This window comes from Pelophylax lessonae (genome assembly GCF_965119305.1).
Source record: "Pelophylax lessonae genome assembly, chromosome: 13".
In the NCBI taxonomy this organism is placed as follows: Eukaryota; Metazoa; Chordata; class Amphibia; order Anura; family Ranidae; genus Pelophylax; species Pelophylax lessonae.
Genome location: NC_138780.1, coordinates 40,228,015 through 40,248,210, shown reverse-complemented (window position 1 = coordinate 40,248,210; position 20,196 = coordinate 40,228,015). Strand labels below are relative to the sequence as shown.

The 20,196-nt window shown below is 44.2% G+C and overlaps 1 protein-coding gene across 1 annotated transcript in view; it reads right to left on the bottom strand.

Moving 5' to 3' along the window:
• The window catches only part of LOC309569815 (receptor-interacting serine/threonine-protein kinase 3-like), a gene marked incomplete at its 3' end in the record, with an annotated part of 29,614 nt that extends 14,458 nt beyond the window's left edge, over positions 1 to 15,156 (bottom strand). The window contains exons 1-5 of the mRNA XM_082275818.1: positions 14,987 to 15,156; positions 9,485 to 9,812; positions 6,398 to 6,537; positions 5,506 to 5,555; positions 918 to 1,076 (exon numbers count right to left, since the gene is read on the bottom strand). Of these exons, the coding sequence (XP_082131944.1) occupies positions 918 to 1,076; positions 5,506 to 5,555; positions 6,398 to 6,537; positions 9,485 to 9,812; positions 14,987 to 15,120 (811 nt within the window). The 5' untranslated portion in view covers positions 15,121 to 15,156. The remainder of the gene's footprint in view (positions 1 to 917; positions 1,077 to 5,505; positions 5,556 to 6,397; positions 6,538 to 9,484; positions 9,813 to 14,986) is intronic.
• Between the last annotated feature and the right edge of the window lie 5,040 nt (positions 15,157 to 20,196).

The following is a 20,196-nucleotide window of genomic DNA, read 5'->3' as shown; positions in this document are numbered from 1 at the left end:
TCCATCGTTCAACTTTGGTACGTTCAACCAGTATGTCGGATTTTCGGCATGCGATTACTGGCAACGGTTATAGTGACTAGCAATAATCACTGTGTTCTCCTGGTAGGAAAGGCTCCCCGCATCCCCAGCCAGGGCAACACAATAAAAGCTCCATTGGAGGGATTCCTCCAACACTAAAGCCTCGTACACACGCAACGAATTTCCGCCGACCGGTCGTCCGTCTTTTGTCCAGAGTGGTGTCTGTTGGTTGGAATGTGCCTAGACTGCACACGAATTTTCCCGCACGACAGAATTCTACTTCAGAAGTGATGTCATGTGTTGGATTGCTTTGTATGTGTTCTTTCATCTCTGAGCATGCCTAGTCTTGCTCATAAGATTTTTACCCGTCAAAATCTGTATTAATGAGATGAAAATCGGACGTGTTTTGATGGTCGACAAAAATTTTATAGCCTGCACACCAGGATTTTTTCGGCCGAAAAGTCGGAGTCGGAGTCGGTTGTCGGAAGCATCATACTAACAAGCCGGATGAAATTTCCCGGCCGAATTTCTACTCGTGTGTACGGGGCTTAACTGTGTTGATGGGGGAATTGAGCAATTATCTTTCTTGCAACCCATGGTGCATCTCTCCGACCTTGTTCTGATATGATCATTTTTGTGTAGCACAGACAACTAAGGAGGGTCAAACTTTGTCAACATTTTCAGCCACCTTCCAATGTCATCATACTTATGTTGGTGGGATTTTCTGCCTCTGTCGGGGCTACTGTGTATTTTCTTTTTACTCCTAGCAATATACTCACACTCATTGTCAGATAAAATCACAAGATACAATAATACTGCATGATAAGCCTCTTATAGCTGATCTTTATTTATGGCTGAAATGAATGCACTTCTACACATTATGTTGTCATTACACTTACCATGGAAGCTGGGTCTGTTATCTGCATTGGGATCCCAGCATCTGATCATCAACCCTTTGACTTCTGGCACCATTCTAACATCACTGTACTCGTCTAAGACACTCACTGTGGGCCTCTGACCATTAGTTACACAGCGCAGAATTATTGCTGAAGGAACCCCTAGGAAACAGAAGAAGAGATATTTTTTTTAATCAAATTATTTCATTAGTATTAAAAAATAACTGTGCATGCAGTTATTAACTGTAGCATATGGAAAATCAGATAAGAGCCATGTAACATACATAGGCGTGTGCACAGGGTGTGTTGGGTGTTCCTGGGCACACCCTAATCAACCCACGCACATTAGCATTCTCGCTTTTTGTGCCAGTGGGAAGATAGGAAAGATCTCCCTCTTACCGGCTCTGCCATAGGAAAAGTGTTTATGCACTTCTCTTTCACTTTGTCAGAAGGGAGATCAATGTGCCAGGGCCATATATATGTAGAAAGACAAACGCATATGTTTTTGAGCTTTAGGGTGCACACCCTCCAAATGCACTAGGCTGGGCACAACCATGATAACATATATACAGATAAATACAACTAAAAACAAATAAATAGGTTAAAGTGGAGTTCCGGCCCCGGGGGTCAAATTTAGATAAAAATACCCCCGGGACAGTCAGGGCTAGTACATTCCACAATGGATAGCCTCTGAACTGTCCCGGGTTGCACTTACCTGTAAGAAGAAATACTTACCTTGAAAAGTTCTTCTCCAGCGCTGCCATCTCAGGTGTGGGCAGCTGAAGCCAGCGCGTCCTCTTCTGCGGCCTCTTCGGTAAAGTCGGAGTCCCACAATGCACTGCACCGGCCCCGCTCGTCACTTCCGGTGCAAGCGCAGCATCCCTGCACAGCTTCTGGGCATGCCCAGAAGCTGTTTAGCAGGGAATGCCGCGCCTGCACCGGAAGTGACGAGCGGGGCCGGTGCAGGCGCATTGACTCCTGGGAGCGATTGACGTTCATCTCCCAGGAGTCATCGCTAACGGGAAGAGACGGCGCGGGCCGCCTCTTCAATATCAAGGTAAGTGACCAAAAAAAAAAAAAATTGGGAGCATCCATTTCTTTTGCAGGTGGCCCTCAGCAAGCGGATGGCCCAAAATCGATTTTTTCGATTTTGAGGCCGGAACTCAGCTTTAACCAGAGCTTATTATTAAAAAATGTACACAGGTGACATAGAAAAGGTATGTCTGGATAAAAGAGCTCAAAACAAAAGGAGAAACCGCTAAAACTCTGGGTGGGGTAAAAGCAACCTTGATCCCCTCAACAAGGGGGCTAATCAATACTTCTTAAGCCCCGTACACACGCACAGATTGTTGGCCAACTGATCGGCCGTCTTTTGTCCAGTGTTGTTTGTTGGATGAAATGTGCTCTAGACTTGCACTGGACTTTTGTTGGCCAACAAAAACCAACTTCAGAAGTGATGTCATGTGATGGTTGACTTTCCATGTGTTTTTTCTTCTCTGAGCATGCCCAGTTTTGCTCATCTGATTTTTGTCTGCCGAAATCTGTACTGACTGAGGAACAATCGGCCGTTCTTTGTTGGCCAACAAAAATTTTATAGCATGCACACCAGATTTTTTTCGGCCAAAAATTCGCAGTTGGTTGTCGGAAGCATCATACTAACAAGCCTACAATCGGCAGATTGGATGTTGGCCGACAATTTACGGACAAAATCTGTGCCTGTGTACGGGGCTTTAGTTGGAGAAGTCTATCCATTACTAACTGTAATTATCCAGCCAGTTCGCCAAATAAGGCTACATTTCTGAGTCATATTACGATGGCGGTAGGCCAGTTGTTCCCTGAGTAAGAAGGAGTATTCACCCCACTGTGTTTTTTATGGCACTTATGGCATTTATGACATAGACAACCCCTTGTGTTTGTGTATGGATACTAAACCCCTCTGATGCAATCCTGAGACTGTCTTAGCCATGTAAATACATCAGGGTTGATTTACTAAAACTGGAGAGTGCAAAATCAGTTTAATAAATCAACCCCACTACTTCTCCCAGCGAGTCCCCACTAGGGAAGCATTGTGAACACACGTAGAAATAACACCGGAGCTGGATACATTCCTACATCTAGAACCCAGGTTATAACAGACATAAATTGAATCTAAACCCAATAACAAAAATGCAATATATTGCAGCTTGACAGTCCTTAGATTTAGTGGCTGCATTGGTTTTTTTCATTTCTGCTCTTTTTAACAGATGTCCTTGCTGGTAACACACCCCCTTGTCTTAGTGTGGCAACATTCACAAACTGTACTGTACCTACAGAGAAGTTTTGTCACCCTAGGACCAGCAGTGTTTAAGGACTACAGAACACCTCTCCCCTCCACATCTGTATAACATATAGGCAGGGCTGGTGTTTGACTATTTTGCGCCCAAGGCAAGCACCAGCCGCCCCAACCCCCCTCGGCCCCACCTACCCCCTGCATCCAATATGAAGGTACTGAGAGTCAGATTGGACTAGCCAGGGCAGCAGTGGCAGCTTTTGCTTGGACAGCCAGTGATCAGCGCCGTGCAGCCAGTAGCAGCCCTCCAGCATGCTCCTGAAGTCAATGACCTTCTCCTCCATCCTGAGGAGAGACATGATGCTTGCCTCCTTTGCCCCCCCCCCCCCCCAGATGTCCTCTGATTTCCAGGGGCCAACTCGGTTTCGCCCTCCTCACAGGCTGAGCTGCTGCTGACCTCCTCCTTGGCGCGGCCTGCAGCTTTACGCATGTATTTGCAAATGTGTGCAACTAAACCCCTGTTTTTAACGCATACTGTTAGACAGGTTAATTTGGCTGGTTGCTGGCTGGTTGGTAAGTAGCGACTGGAAATCCCTTCGTTTTTGATCTGCGTTTGCCCTTTCAGTGCTCCTTACTATCAAGACCAGTGATAGGTGGGGGAGGTGACCACTTTCTGCAATATCGTATAACGTTTATATTGGTCAGGCAACGCACTGACACCTTTGCTGCCATTGTGCTATGTGCTGGGTGTTCAGTGTGACCCTGCGCCTTTAAGGAGGGGTGGGCTCCCTCCAGTCACCTGTCCTCCATCTATCCCATCAGAATGCATGTGCTTCCATTGTGGAGACTCTTTAAAGGTAGAGTTAGGGACTGCAGATATCAGGGTGCCTTGGCGCGGCCTGCAGCTTACGCATGTATTTGCAAATGTGTGCAACTAAACCTCTGTTTTTAACGCATACTGTTAGACAGGTTAATTTGGCTGGTTGCTGGCTGGTTGGTAAGTAGCGACTGGAAATCCCTTCGTTTTTGATCTGCTGACCTCCTCCGCAGCCCCCCATGATGGATGTCCTCCTCGGCTGCTGCTTTCTCTGAATTGGCAGTCAGTGCCCCAGCCCTGTTTAAGAGTGGCGGTCTTCAGCCCTTCATGTTCCCTGGCCAGGCTAGTAGGGAAGTCAGCTGTGGTCGCTGCCTACTTCGCCTAGTGGCAGCGCTGGCTCTGCATGTAGGGAGGTGTTCTGTAGTAGACAGAGGTAACTTGTGTATGACCAATAAGACTGCTTGAGATAAAGCTGAGGAAGTTGAAGAGCTTTTTTAGAAGCACTTTAACCCTCAACATGAGCATTCTACTTGCATCCTTTGGTGCCTGTTCACACTAGAACATTGTGTCACTCGAAGCTCGAAAAGGAAGATACCTGAGCTTCTTTGGGACAGAAATGTGCATTTTTGGTCCTAACAAACTTCAATGGGAGCACTTGAACATAGCTGGAAAAGGCGCACAACGTGTGTTTTCCTTGCAATTTCTTGCCTCTTCTTTTTCTTTTAACAAGATATTTTCGCTGGCCAAAACAGAGAATGCTTGAGCCTGAAAACACTTGAAACTCCATGTACAAATGTCAAAAAAAGCTCCAAAAACAACTTAAGAAGCTGAAGTGTGAACTTAAGCTGGCCATACATGGATGGAAATTTGGTTGGTTCAGCCAGGATTGGCCGAGAATAGATTCATGTATAGGCAGACTGGTTATACCCAAGTGGATCCATTGATCGAATTGGGTACGAGCAGCATGTCGGATTTTTACCTGCGATTAATGCCAGCAACTATAGCCTCTATAATAATCACTGTTTTCCCAGGGATGGCTCAGGGACGGCTCCCCCACTCAGAAAATGCAATAGGTCTCCAGGAGGGATTCCCCCCATCAGCACTGGCTGTGTTGATGGGGGAATCGAGTGATTTTCGAAAATTGCATCATCTATGGCCGGCTTTAGCTTAAAAACTGGTCTGGCCGATGCAAGGAAGATGCCATTAGCTAAAAAAAAAAAAAAATGTCCAAAGCTCGAAAACACATGAAAAACACACGCAATACGCCTCAAAAATGTGCATACATTTGTGGAAAAACATGCAAAAAAAGGAAATTCGCTGATACGCAATTTGCCTTGACGCATTTCATATTGGAGCATCTTCCTGAAACTCATTAGAATAGAAAATATAGCTTTGATGAACAGCAAAACATATTCTATTTTGCAGAACAAGTCCAGTTCAATGTGACTAATTACTACTGGCCATATGAGAAACATAACAAAAGAACGGGGTCTACAAGGACTTACCTGGGTAAGGCTCTTCCCCTGAAAATACTGTCCACGCTAAGATTCCGAAACTACAACAAAGCAAAACATAGCAAAGAGTCAGTGTCTAAAATATGGTAAAAATAATATAAAATAGCAATACAACTCACTGATATGTCATATTAATACATACATTTCAAGTAACGGAAATTATTCCTGGAACACTAGGTTTATAGCAAGTTCCTTTTTCTTTAAACAAGTACTGAAGAAGTAGAAATGCATTGCATTGCAATGTGGAAGGGTCAGTTCAGCTTCCTTCAACTATAAATTAAAGAGGAATGTCAGCCCGTGTCTCCTGTGTTAATTTGTTTTTAGGTTTCTTCTACCTTTTATCCTGAATTCTCATACTCACCAGCTCAGCTTATACAGCCTTGCCCTGCTGTGACCTGCCACTTGGGTGCCGCACACTGGGTCCCTCGGCGCCATCATCTGTCTTCCAGAGCCGAATGCCTTTTCCCGTTTCAGGTTGGCCAGCCGGCACCTGCCAATGATAGCCGCACTTCTGAATAATCCCTTAAAACCCTTTAAAAATGTCTTCCCCCTCAGAACCCCCCCAGAGTCCTTTAGTTTCATGCCACACCTCCCACCCTTTTTTCATCCCACTGACCCCCAGATGACAATCAGTCCTCCTCAGACTGGCACCTACTACTGCAGTGCCATTTCCCTCTTGGCAGCACCAGTGATACAGGGACATTTTTCCTTCCAGTGACACCACTGACGCAGGGAAATTTTACCTTTCAGTGACATCACTGATGCTGAGACCCTATTCTTCTTCCAGGGACACCTCTGACACAGGGAAATGATTTCTTCCAACTACACCACTGATGCAGGGGCATTTTTCTTTTCAGTAATATCACCATTGATTTTTTCTTACCTGTAAACATCATATGATTTTGAAGACTGATAGGTAATGTCATTTAGAGCTTCGGGCGGCATGTAGGACAATGTCCCTGCAAACGATGGCACTGAAGAAGTAGTAGCCCCTACAATCTTAGACAATCCAAAATCTGTGATCTGTTAAAGAAGAATTATAATTCATTTATTATGGTTTGTCAAATACTGGCACCAAAGAGAAACTTCCAGATGGTTTCACATTCAAGCATGGTGGTGGTGGGAGATACTGTATATTTTCCTTACTTTTTCATTCTAAAATAGCAGTAAAATGGTTTCTTGATGCACCTCATAATTCAGTGCTTCTTTTTAAGAGTATGTTCCCAATTGTAAAAGTTTTTGTTTGGAGTACCCGCTCGGTTACCTACTTTCTACTAACTTCAGATAGGCTGATGACTTCCTCCGCCTGCTGTGGCCTCACTCGATGTTCTGCGAATATGCAGCATATTCTCCATAGGACTTACACTGTGGTTCACTAGTTCAGTGAAGTGGACTAGAGAAGCCCGAGCTGGAGTAGGCCACAACAGAAAGAGGAGGTTATAGGCTCATTTAAAGTGAATAAAGGGGGGTATATATCCAGAGAGAGATATAATTTTGCCCCTGTACAAGTCATTAGTAAGACCTCATCTGGAATATGCAGTTCAGTTTTGGGCACCAGTTCACAAAAAAGGATATCGGGGAACTGGAGAAAGTGCAGAGAAGGGCAACCAAACTGATAAGAGGCATGGAGGAGCTCAGCTATAAGGAACAATTAGAGAAACTGAATTTATTCTCTCTTGAGAAGAGGAGATTAAGGGGGAATATAATCAACATGTATAAATACATAAGTGGTCCATATAGTGAATTTGGTGTGGAGTTATTCACTTTAAGGTCATCACAGAGGACAAGGGGGCTCTCTTTACGTATAGAGGAAAATCAATTTGATCTCCAAATATGGAAAGGTTTCTTCACACAAGAGCTGCGAAAATGTGGAATAGACTCCCTGAAGAGCTGATTCTGGCAACCTCAGTTGGTTGCTTTAAAAAAGGCCTAGATTCTTTCCTAAATGTACATAATATAACTGGATACTAGCATTTATAAGTAGTTGAATCAGGGAATATCTATTTTCCCTCTTGGGGTATCAGGAAGGAATTTTTTCCTCTACTTGAGCAAATTGGATCATGTTTTGTCTTCCTGTGGAACAACTGTAGGTATAGGATTGTGTATATGGGATTGTACGATTTTGTTTTCCCGTTTATTGGTTGAACTAGACTTGAGTCTTTTTTCAACCAGACTAACTTTGTAACTAAATATGGGATAGGGAGAGCAAGGGGGGCATTTTGGAAGCATAAGTATAAAACCCACATCCTTGAGTACAGTGGACACACATGCATCATTTTCAATTAGTCTCCAACAGCAAATATTGGCAGTAGAATTGCTTACAACTCAGTTGCTTGTTGGAAAGGTGCTATCTGATGAACCAATCATTTAACCAAATTTCTGCCCTACAAGAGCTGGTAGTTTGCTGGGAGTAAAAGAACGGGATTGCTGTTCACAAATCACAGACCACATCATAACTGATGATCTGTCGAAAGAACTAGAATGTCAACTGTGAACCAGATTTGATCACTCAACATTGGTGTCAACCTCACTTATACTTTTGTGGCTGAATGGAAACAAATCCTACTGGCTGTGTTCCAGTATCTGGCAGAAAACCTTCCAGAAAGAGAAGAGGTTGCCATGGCAGCAAAGGGTGGGTCAACTTTATGTAGCACCCTCCTAGGTAGGTGCTAGGTAAAAGCATTGTTTGCTCCATCTGCTTATCAAGGGAGCTTGATCAGTAGCTTTGCCTGTTACATGTGTCCATGTGTGATTCACTTGGTCTGAGGGAGTGTCCCCACTGTATCCAATAGGGGAGCCTGTTGGAAAGTGGAGGAAATCCAGCCAGTGACACTTTTGTGGTTGTCCCAGTGAGAGGGCACAACAGTGGTGCATCCTGGGATAGGTCATAAAAGCCAGGGGCACATGTGACAGGGCGGTCTTTGGGTGGGAAGCCAGGTCCCAGGAGGAGGGTGATGGCTGTCTCTCCTCCTGTCAGTGTGGAAAGTGGTCACAGGCAGTCGGCCTAGTCGACCTGGAGTGTGGTGTTGAGCCAGGAAGTCCAGTGGATGCTGACCAGTGGAGCTGAAGGCAGAGAGACCCAGGGAAAAACAGTGTCCTTGAGTACCGGGAAGCTTGCCAGGGGTCTGCCCAGGAAGGGGACTGCTCCAGAGGAGAGTCAGTGGACAAGGGCTAGCCCACACAGCAAGTGAGAAAGGGGGTGCCAAGTTGAGACCCTGAAGAGTAACTTTAATAGGAGCATATTCAACTATCTACACTTCTGTGGCAAAGGTGAAACAACGGCCTTGCCGCATACACTGCAGCCTGTCGTCCTCTATATTGTGCATAGTTCAAAGTTGGAGTATCCCACTCATCCCTTCTCCCATCCAAGTTCTAAAATAAAACACAAAAACCAAATCCCCTGGACTGTTCGTTGTCTGAGCCAAGTCTTAAAGTGATACGTTTTACAGACTGTTGCTATGGGTAACCCAGGGGAATCCACACTCAGCAGCTCCCTAGGGGGCAGTACTACATTCATATTAATATTCTTGATTTCAGAATGGTATGTTTGGAGAGGCAGGTGTCTCAATGCTTTTGCCCATATAGTGCAGAATGTGGACCCATGACTAAAATATAGAACACCATTGAAGCAAACCTATATTTTATTCATTTAGGTCATCATAATATATCCATTGGATGACAATCCTGATTGCTTATTTAGAAAAAAAAGTGTTACCTTCATATATAGTATACAGTACAGTTAATCTATGTTTTAGGTAGAATGTTCAGGGGGTTAGGCCTTCTGTTGAATTCATATTGCTGATTTACCTGTTGGGAAGACTGTTCTGTCTCTTGCTACTAAGACAGAAAGTGAGGGTGAATCCAAAAGTTTAGGGTTGCCACCGGGACAAGAGAGATGAAAATTAAACTTTCAATGGGGACACCTCCCCATTACTCATGCTGTATCATTCAGGTGTCATAGGTCACTTACCTGAACATCTAAATGCCTATTTAAAAGGACATTGCAGGGTTTTAGATCCCGATGGATTATTGGAGGATTCAGACTGTGAAGGTAATTCATTCCAAGGACCACTTGATGAAGAATCTGGAACCTCAAAGCCCATGGGACATCTGGGATATTGTCAAAGAGAGTGCGTAGAGAACCAAGGGGCATATACTCCATGACCAATCCATGCTCTACAAGACTGCCTTCCACCTTCTCATATACTCCAAGGAGACGGAGAACATGGGGGTTGCTTGCTTTCTGCATCACATCTCGTTCCTTCATTAGAGCCCTCATCAGCTTTTTCAGGTTGGAACTGAAACGAAGAATCCCAAATTTATTGTGAGCCTGTTACTGGTGCGGTATTACTCTCTAAACAAAATAAGGAAGTCTGCCTGGATAGCTGGAAGCCAATGGTTCCATCTAGCGCTGGAGGAAAAAGGAAACAGTGCTAGCTTCAAAGCAAAGGCCACCTCTGCAACATTCTTAGTATGAACTTGTCCTCCAAGGGACCATTACTCCTTCTGGACATTAGGCAGTGGCAGTTTCTAACACAGGATAGGTGCCTTAGCTGTGCCATGTAACAGTCATGCAGACATAGGTTCTCTTTAGAAGCTTATTATTTGCTGCAGAATGACAGGAAATAAAGGAGAGGAGTAAAGTAGCTTTGAAGGTTTTGGTATAAAAAATATAGTATATCATTGTTAGTATTGTATAGTATATATTACAAAAAAAAACAGCCTTACCATTGGCTCAGTGTCCACCACCCCTCTCTCTGCTAATCTCTCCACTGGCTTCTGACTGCAAAACAAATAAGATAAAGATTTATACTCCCTTCCCAAGACCTCTTGCTCTCTAGCACCCTCCCATGCTCATCTCTAGGGCCCTGGTTACCTCCTCCCATGCTCATCTCTAGCACCCTCGTCACCTCCTCCCATGCTCATCTCTAGGGTCCTAGTTACCTCCTCCCATGCTCATCTCTAGCACCCTCGTCACCTCCTCCCATGCTCATCTCTAGAGTCCTAGTTACCTCCTCCCATGCTCATCTCTAGGGTCCTAGTTACCTCCTCCCATGCTCATCTCTAGCACCCTTGTCACCTCCCCCCATGCTCATTTCGAGCACCCTTGTCACCTCCTCCCATGCTCACCTCCAGAGCCTTTCCCATCTCCTGGAACTCCCTCCCCCAATATGTTAATCTACTGCATGGGTGTCCAACCTTTTGGCTTCTCTGGGCCACATTGAGTGTAGAGAAATTTTCTCGGGCCGCATATAAAATATATACTATAGTTAAGGTATATAAGTAATAAAACGCTGCCGCGCTCCCTTCCCGTGCCGCCGCGCCCCCTTCCCGCACTAATTTAACACAACTAGAGGATGATCAAATGAAATGGAATCAGTATACAGAGGTTTACTTCTTCTGAGAGATATTAAAGGAACACTCTAACCACCATGACCACTTCAGTGATCTGAAGTGGTCCTGGAGGTAGGAGTCAGAAACACTGCACATGGTCTGGGGCTGCATGAGTGCTGACGGCACTGGGGAGCTACAGTTCATTGAGGGAACCATGAATGCCAACATGTACTGTGACATACTGAAGCAGAGCATGATCCCCTCCCTTCGGAGACTTCGGAGTATTCCAACATGATAACGACCCCAAACACACCTACAAGATGACCAATGCCTTGCTAAAGAAGCTGAAGGTAAAGGTGATGGACTGGCCAAGCATGTCTCCAAACCTAAACTCTATTGAGCATCTGTAGGGCATCCTCAAACAGAAGGTGGAGGAGCGCAAGGTCTCTAACATCCACCAGCTCAGTGATGTCATGGAGGAGTGGAAGAGGACTCCAGTGGAAACCTGTGAAGCTCTGGTGAACTCCATGCCCAAGAGGGTTAAGGCAGTGCCGGAAAATAATGGTGGCCACACAAAATATTGATACTTTGAGCCCAATTTGGACATTTTCGCTTACTTTTATTGCCAGTGGCTTAGACATTAATGGCTGTGTGTTGAGTTATTTTGAGGGGACAGCAAATTTACACTGTTATACAAGCTGTACACTCACTACTTTACATTGTAGCAAAGTGTCATTTCTTCAGTGTTGTCACATGAAAAGATATAATAAAGTATTTACAAAAATGGAAGGGGGTGTACTCACTTTTGTAAGATACTGTTTTCTGCAGGTATTACATACGCATCTATATATTTAAGTACATGACTTTGTACGAGTTTCACTTTCATATATGAGCTGTGTGCACTCCTCATACATGGAGTATTTCCTTTTTCTTTCACACATTCCGGACATGATTGTTGTCAGTTCCCTATGGTATGTCACAGTTAGCTTCCCATCCAGCTGCTCTTATCGCTCCAGGGTTGTAGCAGTTCTGTCACTATATACTCCAATCCCTTGAATTTCTTACACTGGGGTTTTCCCAAATTCCTGCATAAATTTCCAGCCAACAAAGCCACACTGTGATTTATTGCACAACAGTGTCTAAACCCTGTAACCCCCCCCCCCCCCCCCATTCATTGATATGTAATACCATGCAGTCACTATATAGCTGACAAATCCGCTCAACATAACACATCAACTGTATACAGGGCCTTGAAAAAGTATTCACACCCCTTGAAATTTTCTACATTTTGTCATGTTATAACCAAAAACGTAAATGTTATTTTTAGGCAGAAATCTCACTCTCTAGATGTGCAAAACTGGTAGACATACCCAAAAAGACTTGCAGCTGTAATTACAGAGAAAGGTGGATCTACAAAGTATTGACTCGGGGGGCTGAATACAAATGCACGCCACATTTTTCACATATTTATTTGTAAAAAAAATGTGAAACCATTTATAATTTTCCTTCCATTTCACGATTGTAGGCCACTTTGTGTTGATCTATCACATAAAATCCCATTAAAATACATTTACATTTTTGATTGTAACATGACAAAATGTGGAACATTTCAAGGGGTATGAATACTTTCTAAAGGCATTCATTGATACATGTCCCCCAGGGCAGTACCAAGACCCCCATGCCCTTTTTATGGCCAATTACTTGTGTATAAGCCTTCAAAATGGGCACTTTTGATTATTCCTGTCTGGCTCCTATAGACTTCGATGGGGTTCGGCATTCAGGTTAGAACATTTCTCCTGTTCGGGAGTACGTGATCCAGCCTGTTCTGGGTTAGGGGCGCGCTCTGCCGGACACAGCGGATTGGGAATCCCGGTACTACTACTACTTTTACAAATACTACTACTAATATTAATAATAATAATTATTATTAACCACTTGCCGACCAGTCACTGGGATTGTACTGCGGCAAAGTGGCTCGATTCCGGCCAGCGACGTAGACCTACGTCGCTGGACTCCTCCCCTTGTGGGCGCGCTCCCGCTGTTTTCAGTCACAGCAGGAGTCGGGCCAGGGGAGGAGCGGCGGCGATCGCCGCTGCTCTCCCCCGATCGTCGGGGAATCGAGTTTGGAGATCCGCCCGCTTGTGTAAACACAAGCGGGCGGATCTCCTAAGTAACAGGCAGGGACAGATTACAGGATTCAGCATAGCTGAACATGCGATCTGTCCCTGTGTCACTCAGTCACCTCCCCCCACACACGTTAGTAAGCGCCAGGCATACATTAACCCCTCCCTCTGCAATAAAATTAACCCCTTCCCTGCCAGTCTCATTTTTACAGTAACAGTGCATATTTATAGCACTGATTACTGTAGTAATGTCACTGGTACCCCCAAAAGTGTCAAAAATGTCAGTCAAGGGTCCGATCTGTCAGCCGCAATGTCGCAGTCCCGCAAAACAAATCGCAGATCGCCGCCATTACTCGTTAAAAAACCCCCCCCAAAAATGACAGAAATCTTTCCCTTTGTTAGTAAACGCAATAACTTTTGCGCAAACCAATCAAAATACGCTTATTGTGATTTTTTTTTACCAAACATAGGTAGCAGAAAACAAATTGGCCAAAAATTTAAAGAAATTTTGATTTTTACATTTTTTTGGGGGGGGAATTTCATATAAAAAAATGTTAAAAATATTGTTATTTTTTCAAAATAAACGCTATTTTTTTGTTTATAGCGCAAAAATTAAAAATCACACAGGTGATCAAATACCACCAAAAGAAAGCTCTGTTTGTGGGAAAAAAAGGACGTATATTTCGTTTGGGTACGGCGTCGCACGACCGCGCAATTGTCAGTTAAAGTCGCACAGCGCCGAATCGCAAAAAGTGGCCTGGACGTAAGACAGCAAAATCCTCCGGTGGTAAAGTGGTTAATAATACTATAATAATAATATTATTATTATTATCCAAGATTTATATAGGAATAGGGGCGCGCTCTGCCGGACACCGCAGATTGTGAATTCTGGTAATACTACTACTCTTACAAATACTACTACTAATATTAATAATACTATGATTAATAACATAATTATTATTATTATCCATGACTTATATAGGGCCAACATTTTGTGCAGTGCAAGAGCATTAGGGGGACCCTGCTCATGAGCGCTTACAATCTTAAAGGAGGGGCAAGTGATACTAAAGGTAATATATGTGGGGATGAGTTGAATTGCAGACTTTTCTTTAGTTTTCGGATATAGTAAAGAGGGATTGGAATCCCTGTCAGGTTTTTATCTCTATCTGTGCCCCCATTAGGGAGATTCCGCTCTATTTGTCCTGTTTACCAACATCTTCGAAAGTGAAAGGAAAAACCCAAATTTGGGTTGTCATCAGAACAGTAATAGAGGGGAAATCTTCCAATGAGGACACTAGTTCTGGTGACAACCAGGGATGCCCTCACTTCAGAGGGATTTCCTCCTAATTCCTATTTTGGCTGTAGGACAGGAAGTGAAGGAAAATCTCCCCCAGTGGGACACAGATGCCATAGATGGTTACAACCCTTCCTTATGGCTGGAATACCTGATAAGAAAATCTGCAAAAATTTCCGTTCAGCAAACGATCGGCCAATATTCTACTCGTTAATGCCCAGCCATCAACGACCGATATCGATTTGTGAACGAAAAATACCGTTTGAAAAAAAACGAAAAATTCTGTCGTCTCGTTTGCGAATGAACGATATTCTATACGTTGGTGTTGAGGTTGTTCATTTGAAATCTGTAGAACCTCATCAGGCATGGCTGGGAATAGTTTTTTTGGATCGTTAATGTTGGCAACGTTTTCGACCGACGAACACTGTTTCGATTGTCGGCGGTCAACGGTTGGGCGATATTCGGACCGTGTATGTTAGCAACGTTTTCGACCGATGAGCACTTTTTCATAAGTCGGTGGTCGAATGACCGGGCGATATTCTAATCGTGTATTCCGACCATAACTCTCTCCAAAATAAACAAAAAAAAAAGCTTTGCCTTTTTAATGGAGAAAGTACAAGTTCCGTTTTTAGGTGGAGGCGGGATAGGGTTCCCTGAAGAAAGGAGTTTTCAGGAGTCACCATTAAATAAAGGTTTCCAGAAGTATCTTGTGAGTACATACCTATGGCCTTCTTGCATCACTTTGAGCGCTACGTCCATTTTCAGGGTTTGGCTCCATCCTCTATAGACGTTCCCGAACCCTCCATGTCCCACCAACTCCAACCTCTCCAGATCTCCGGATGGGAGGATCAGCATGTTGGAGCTCTGCTGACAACACAATAACTGAGCTGTTCCAGGCGTGGAGGGATTTACTGATTTCTCAGGGGGGGAGGAGATCAGAGCCTATAGAGGAAGTCCCAGTGTGCACACAATTGCACTGCAGGCAGGGAATTTCCGCTCTTGCTTCACTTATGTTTAGTGCCTAATTTAAAGTCTTTTATTACATTCTAAAGGCGATGACTTTGCATCAGCGTGTGTGTGTGCAGAAGAGATTCCTGCACGGCTCAAATCATTCCACAACTAAAGCTGGGTTTAAAAACACTGTTTTTTTTTTTTTTTTAATTCAGCTGACAAGCTAAAGAAAAACAAAAATGAATGAGTTCCATATCCACAAAGGCAAAGTGGTTGGAGGAATCCCCCCCCCCCTCCCCCCGCCGCTGTGATATGATATTCTGACAGTGGGGACTCCTTTGCTGTCAGAATACACCGATCAGCGCTGCAGCAGCTGATTGAATGAAACATTTCCAACATCTTGTTTGATAAAAGTCGATCTTTTGGAATGGCCAGAGATGAGTCACTGCTGAACCGGCCACATTTCAATCTATCTATGGCCAGCCTATTGCGGGCCATACACGGTTCGAAATCTCGGCCGGTTCAGCAGGAACTGGCTGAGATTGGAACCATTAATAGGCAGGCTGAATGTACCATTGTGTATGGATAAGTAATATTTTTGAGCACATTATGCACTTTATGGGTGCCATTTAGATAAGAGTTTAAAGCGGAGTTCCGGGCACAAAATCGGTATTTTTTTTTTGTGCCCCTCCGCTAGCTACACATAACCTGAAAAGGAATTGGATAGTTTTTTTTTTTTTTTTTGTACACTCACCTTGTAATCGAAGATCGTAAATACTCACCTCAGGGTACTTCCTCCTCCAGCGCCGCGGCTCACCCCGTCACTTCCTGCCTCGCGATGATTCCTGGGAGCTGAACGTCATCGCTCCCAGGAATCAATGCGACGGCACCGGCCCCGCACGTCACTTCCCAGAAGCTGTTTAGGAATGCGGCGCCGCACCGGAAGTGACGAGAGGGGCCGGTGCGGCGCATTCTGGGAGAAGAAGATGCGGAAGAAGACACCGAAGAGGACCGCGCCGGCTTCAGCTGCCCACAAGAGAGATGGAAACGCTGTGGAAGAAATTTTCAAAGTAAGTATTTCTTCTTGCAGGTAAGTGCGAACCGGGACAGATCAGAGGCTAGCCATTGTGGAATGTGCTAGCCCTGACTGTCCCGGGGGTATGTTCATCAAAAAATGAGATCTGTGCCCGGAACTCCGCTTTAATCATATTCATAAGGTGAGACATATATTTTTTATATATTGAAGCAAACCAATATAGTAGTGGGGTTACTCAATCCCCCACTTACCAGAGGTTAGTGCAGTTATTCACTCTACTCACCTGAATGTACCATTGATTGATCAATCAACTTGGGTGCAACCACCCTGTCAGATTCCCTTGCGATAATCACTGTCTGGCTTCCCCCGCCAGGAGAAGACAATGGCCTGGCAGGAGGGATTCCCACATCAACATTGTCTGTGTTGATGAGGAAATCGACCAAGCCGTGGTTGCAGGAAAGAAGTTCACTCTGTGTATGTTCAGCCTAAGTCCTCATGTACACTGGCTTCAAAAATGGCGCTTTTAAAGGGTTTTTTTTTTAATACGCTTTTAAACACAGTTTAGTGTTAACCTATGTGGTCATGCACCTCTTGAACCTGATTCACCCCCTTAATGAACCTTTAACCACTTGCCGACCAGTCACGTTGACTGTACTGCGGCAAAGTGGCTCGATATCATCCAGCGACGTAGACCTACGTCGCTGGACTCCTCCCCTTGTGGGCGGCGCGCTCCCGCTGTATTCAGTCACAGCGGGAGTCGGGCCAGGGGAGGAGCGGCGGTGATCACCGCCGCTCTTCCCCGATCGTCGGGGAATCGAGTCTGGAGATCCGCCTGCTTGTGTAAACAAAGCGGGCGGATCTCCTAAGTGACAGGCAGGGTCAGATTGCAGGGATCAGCGTAGCTGAACCTGCGATCTGTCCCTGTGTCACTCAGTCACCTCCCCCCACACACGTCAGTAAGCACCAGGCATACATTAACCCCTCCCTCTCCAATAAAATTAACCCCTTCCCCGCCAGTGTCATTTTTACAGTAACAGTGCATATGTATAGCACTGATTACTGTAGTAATGTCACTGGTACCCCCAAAAGTGTCAAAAATGTCAGTCAAGGGTCCAATCTGTCCGCCGCAATGTCGCAGTCCCGCAAAAAAAAATCGCAGATCGCCGCCATTACTCGTTAAAAAAAAAACACCAAAAATGACAGAAATCTTTCCCTTAGTTAGTAAACGCAATAACTTTTGCGCAAACCAATCAAAATACGCTTATTGTGATTTTTTTTTACCAAACATAGGTAGCAGAAAACAAATTGGCCAAAAATTTTAAAAAAATTTAGATTTTTACATTTTTTTGGGGGGGAATTTCATATAAAAAAAATGTGAAAAATATTGTTATTTTTTCAAAATTTACACTCCTTTTTTTGTTTATAGCACAAAAAGTAAAAATTGCACAGGTGATCAAATACCACCAAAAGAAAGCTCTGTTTGTGGGAAAAAAAGGACGTAAATTTAGTTCGGGAACAGCGTCGCACGACCGCGCAATTGTCAATTAAAGTCGCTCAGTGACGAATCGCAAAAGTGGCCTGGACGTAAGACAGCAAAATCCTCCGGTGGTAAAGTGGTTAAATACATCAAGGGGGTGAATAAGGTTCATGACGGCAGTCTCATTTTTTGCTACAATTTTTTGGAAAATGAAGAAAGAAAATGAAAATATATATATATATTTTTTTTACATTTTCAAAACCTTGTGACAAAAAATGAGATCTGGAAAATACTCAAAAATACCCACAACTCCTATCAAATTCCTTTGGGTGTCTACTTTCTGAAAAGGGGTCACTTGGGGGGGGGGGGGGCCTGTGCTATCTGGGCATTTCAGGGCCTCTAAAACTGTGATAATTAGTGAGGAAGTAAAATGAGCAATTCACGCCCTTTGAAATCCTGAAGGCGTTGATTGGTTTTCGGCACCGGTACGCAGTCAGACTCCCAAAAAGTCTCACATATGTGGTATTCCTGTACTCAGGAGAAACATCAGAATGTATTTTGAGGTGTAATCCCACACAAACCCATGGCATGTGTGAGCAATATGTTATTTAACTGACAACTTTGTGTAAAAAAAAAAAAAACTTGTGGCCAAAAAAAAAAAAAAAATTCAAGGGCTCAACATGCCTCAGCAAATTCCTTGGGGTGTCTACTTTCCAAAAAGGTGTAATGAGGGGGGGGGGGGGGTGGTTGCACTGCCTTGGCATTTTAAATGGATTCTAAATTCCCGACGGCCGCTGTCAAACAAAGTCCCGCCTCCTGGACTGGCTTCTGTGATAGACGTCCAATTTCCTAGCACCCTTAGGGGGCATGGAGATAAATTTAGAATCCTATAGAAACGAGAGGTGTCCTGGATATTTTCTCTGCATACCAGAATTCCAGTGGGCCTGAACTTTACATGGGATTTGACCCATTTTTATGAGTAATTCCTTTATTCCGGTTTTAGGTGAATCATTTAGTATAGGTGGTAACATCAATGGGATAGGTTTGTCATGTCCACCAGTGCATTTATGTTCCTTTAACTGGGAACATAAGCTATATCTTTATTTTCTTTGTTTCACTCTTTGTTTTTGTTTTTATATGTTCCTTTTCAGGTTTAGGCTCCTTTCACACGGCCGCTCCGCTGCTTAAGTCCGCTGCGGGACTTTTTTTTTTTTTTTTTCCACGGAGCGGATGACATTTCTGTCATCCACTCCGTGTGCCCGCATATCATCCCATCCGTTTGCGGATGATTTGCGGACATAATGTAAGTCTATGGGCACTGCGGATGTCAGCGGATGACACCGCTGACATCCGATTTTCCTTCCTTTCCGTTTTTTACACGGAAGGAAAAATGGGGTTCTGTTCCGTTCGTAAAAACGGAACAGAACTGAAAGGAGGAAAATCGGATGTCAGCGGATGGTATTCCGCTGACATCTGCAGTGCCATTCACTTACATTAATGTCCGCAAATCATCCGCAAAAAAATAGGATGATTTGCGGACACAAGGAAAGCAGCGGAGCGGCCGTGTGAAAGGACCCTTATTGTTGTTTATAGAGACATTAAGATGTATCTTTTTTCTTTTAGAGTCCATTCCCTCAAGTCGCCCCAAGTCGCTTGACATAACAAAAGCAATGTTAATCAATGAGTGCCGTCTTAATTGGCACTACTGAAGTTGCTCGGACTTCAGAAAAGGGTCCTGTACTACTTTGAGGCGACTTGTATCCGACTTGTCCCATAGACTTCAATGGGAGTCGCCTCCTTATCTTATTTGAAGCGACTTGTGATCCGACTTTCCATTAAAATGGCCCTGAACCAGAAAAAAAGATAATTTTTCTCAGACTTTTTAGTAGCACAGGGATGGGGCTCCGCTCCACCTGGGTGTTTTTGTTGCAGGCATTTATCGGGCGTCTTTGGATGCAGGCATGACGTTTTTTGGATTTAGTGTCTGGGGGGTCTAAAAAGTGTACCTGTGAAGTTTCAGCTCTATAGCATGTCCAGAACCAGAAAAAAATATAATTTTTCTTAGAATTTTTAGTAGCACAGGGAAAGGGCTCCGCTCCACCTGGGCGTTTTTGTTGCAGGCATTTATCGGGCATTTTTTGGGCATCTTTGGAGGCAGGCATGACTTTTTTTGGATTTAGTGTCTGCCCGATAAGCGCCTTCAACAAAAACGCCCAGGTGGAGCGGAGCCCTATCCCTGTACTACTAAAAATTCTAAGAAAAATGATCTTTTTTTTGGTTCTGGACATGCTACAGAGCTGAAACTTCACAGGTACACTTTTTAGACCCCCCAGACACTAAATCCAAAAAAAGTCATGCCTGCCTCCAAAGACGCCCAAAAAATGCCCGATAAATGCCTGCAACAAAAACGCCCAGGTGGAGCGGAGCCCTATCCCTGTGCTACTAAAAATTCTAAGAAAATTTTTCT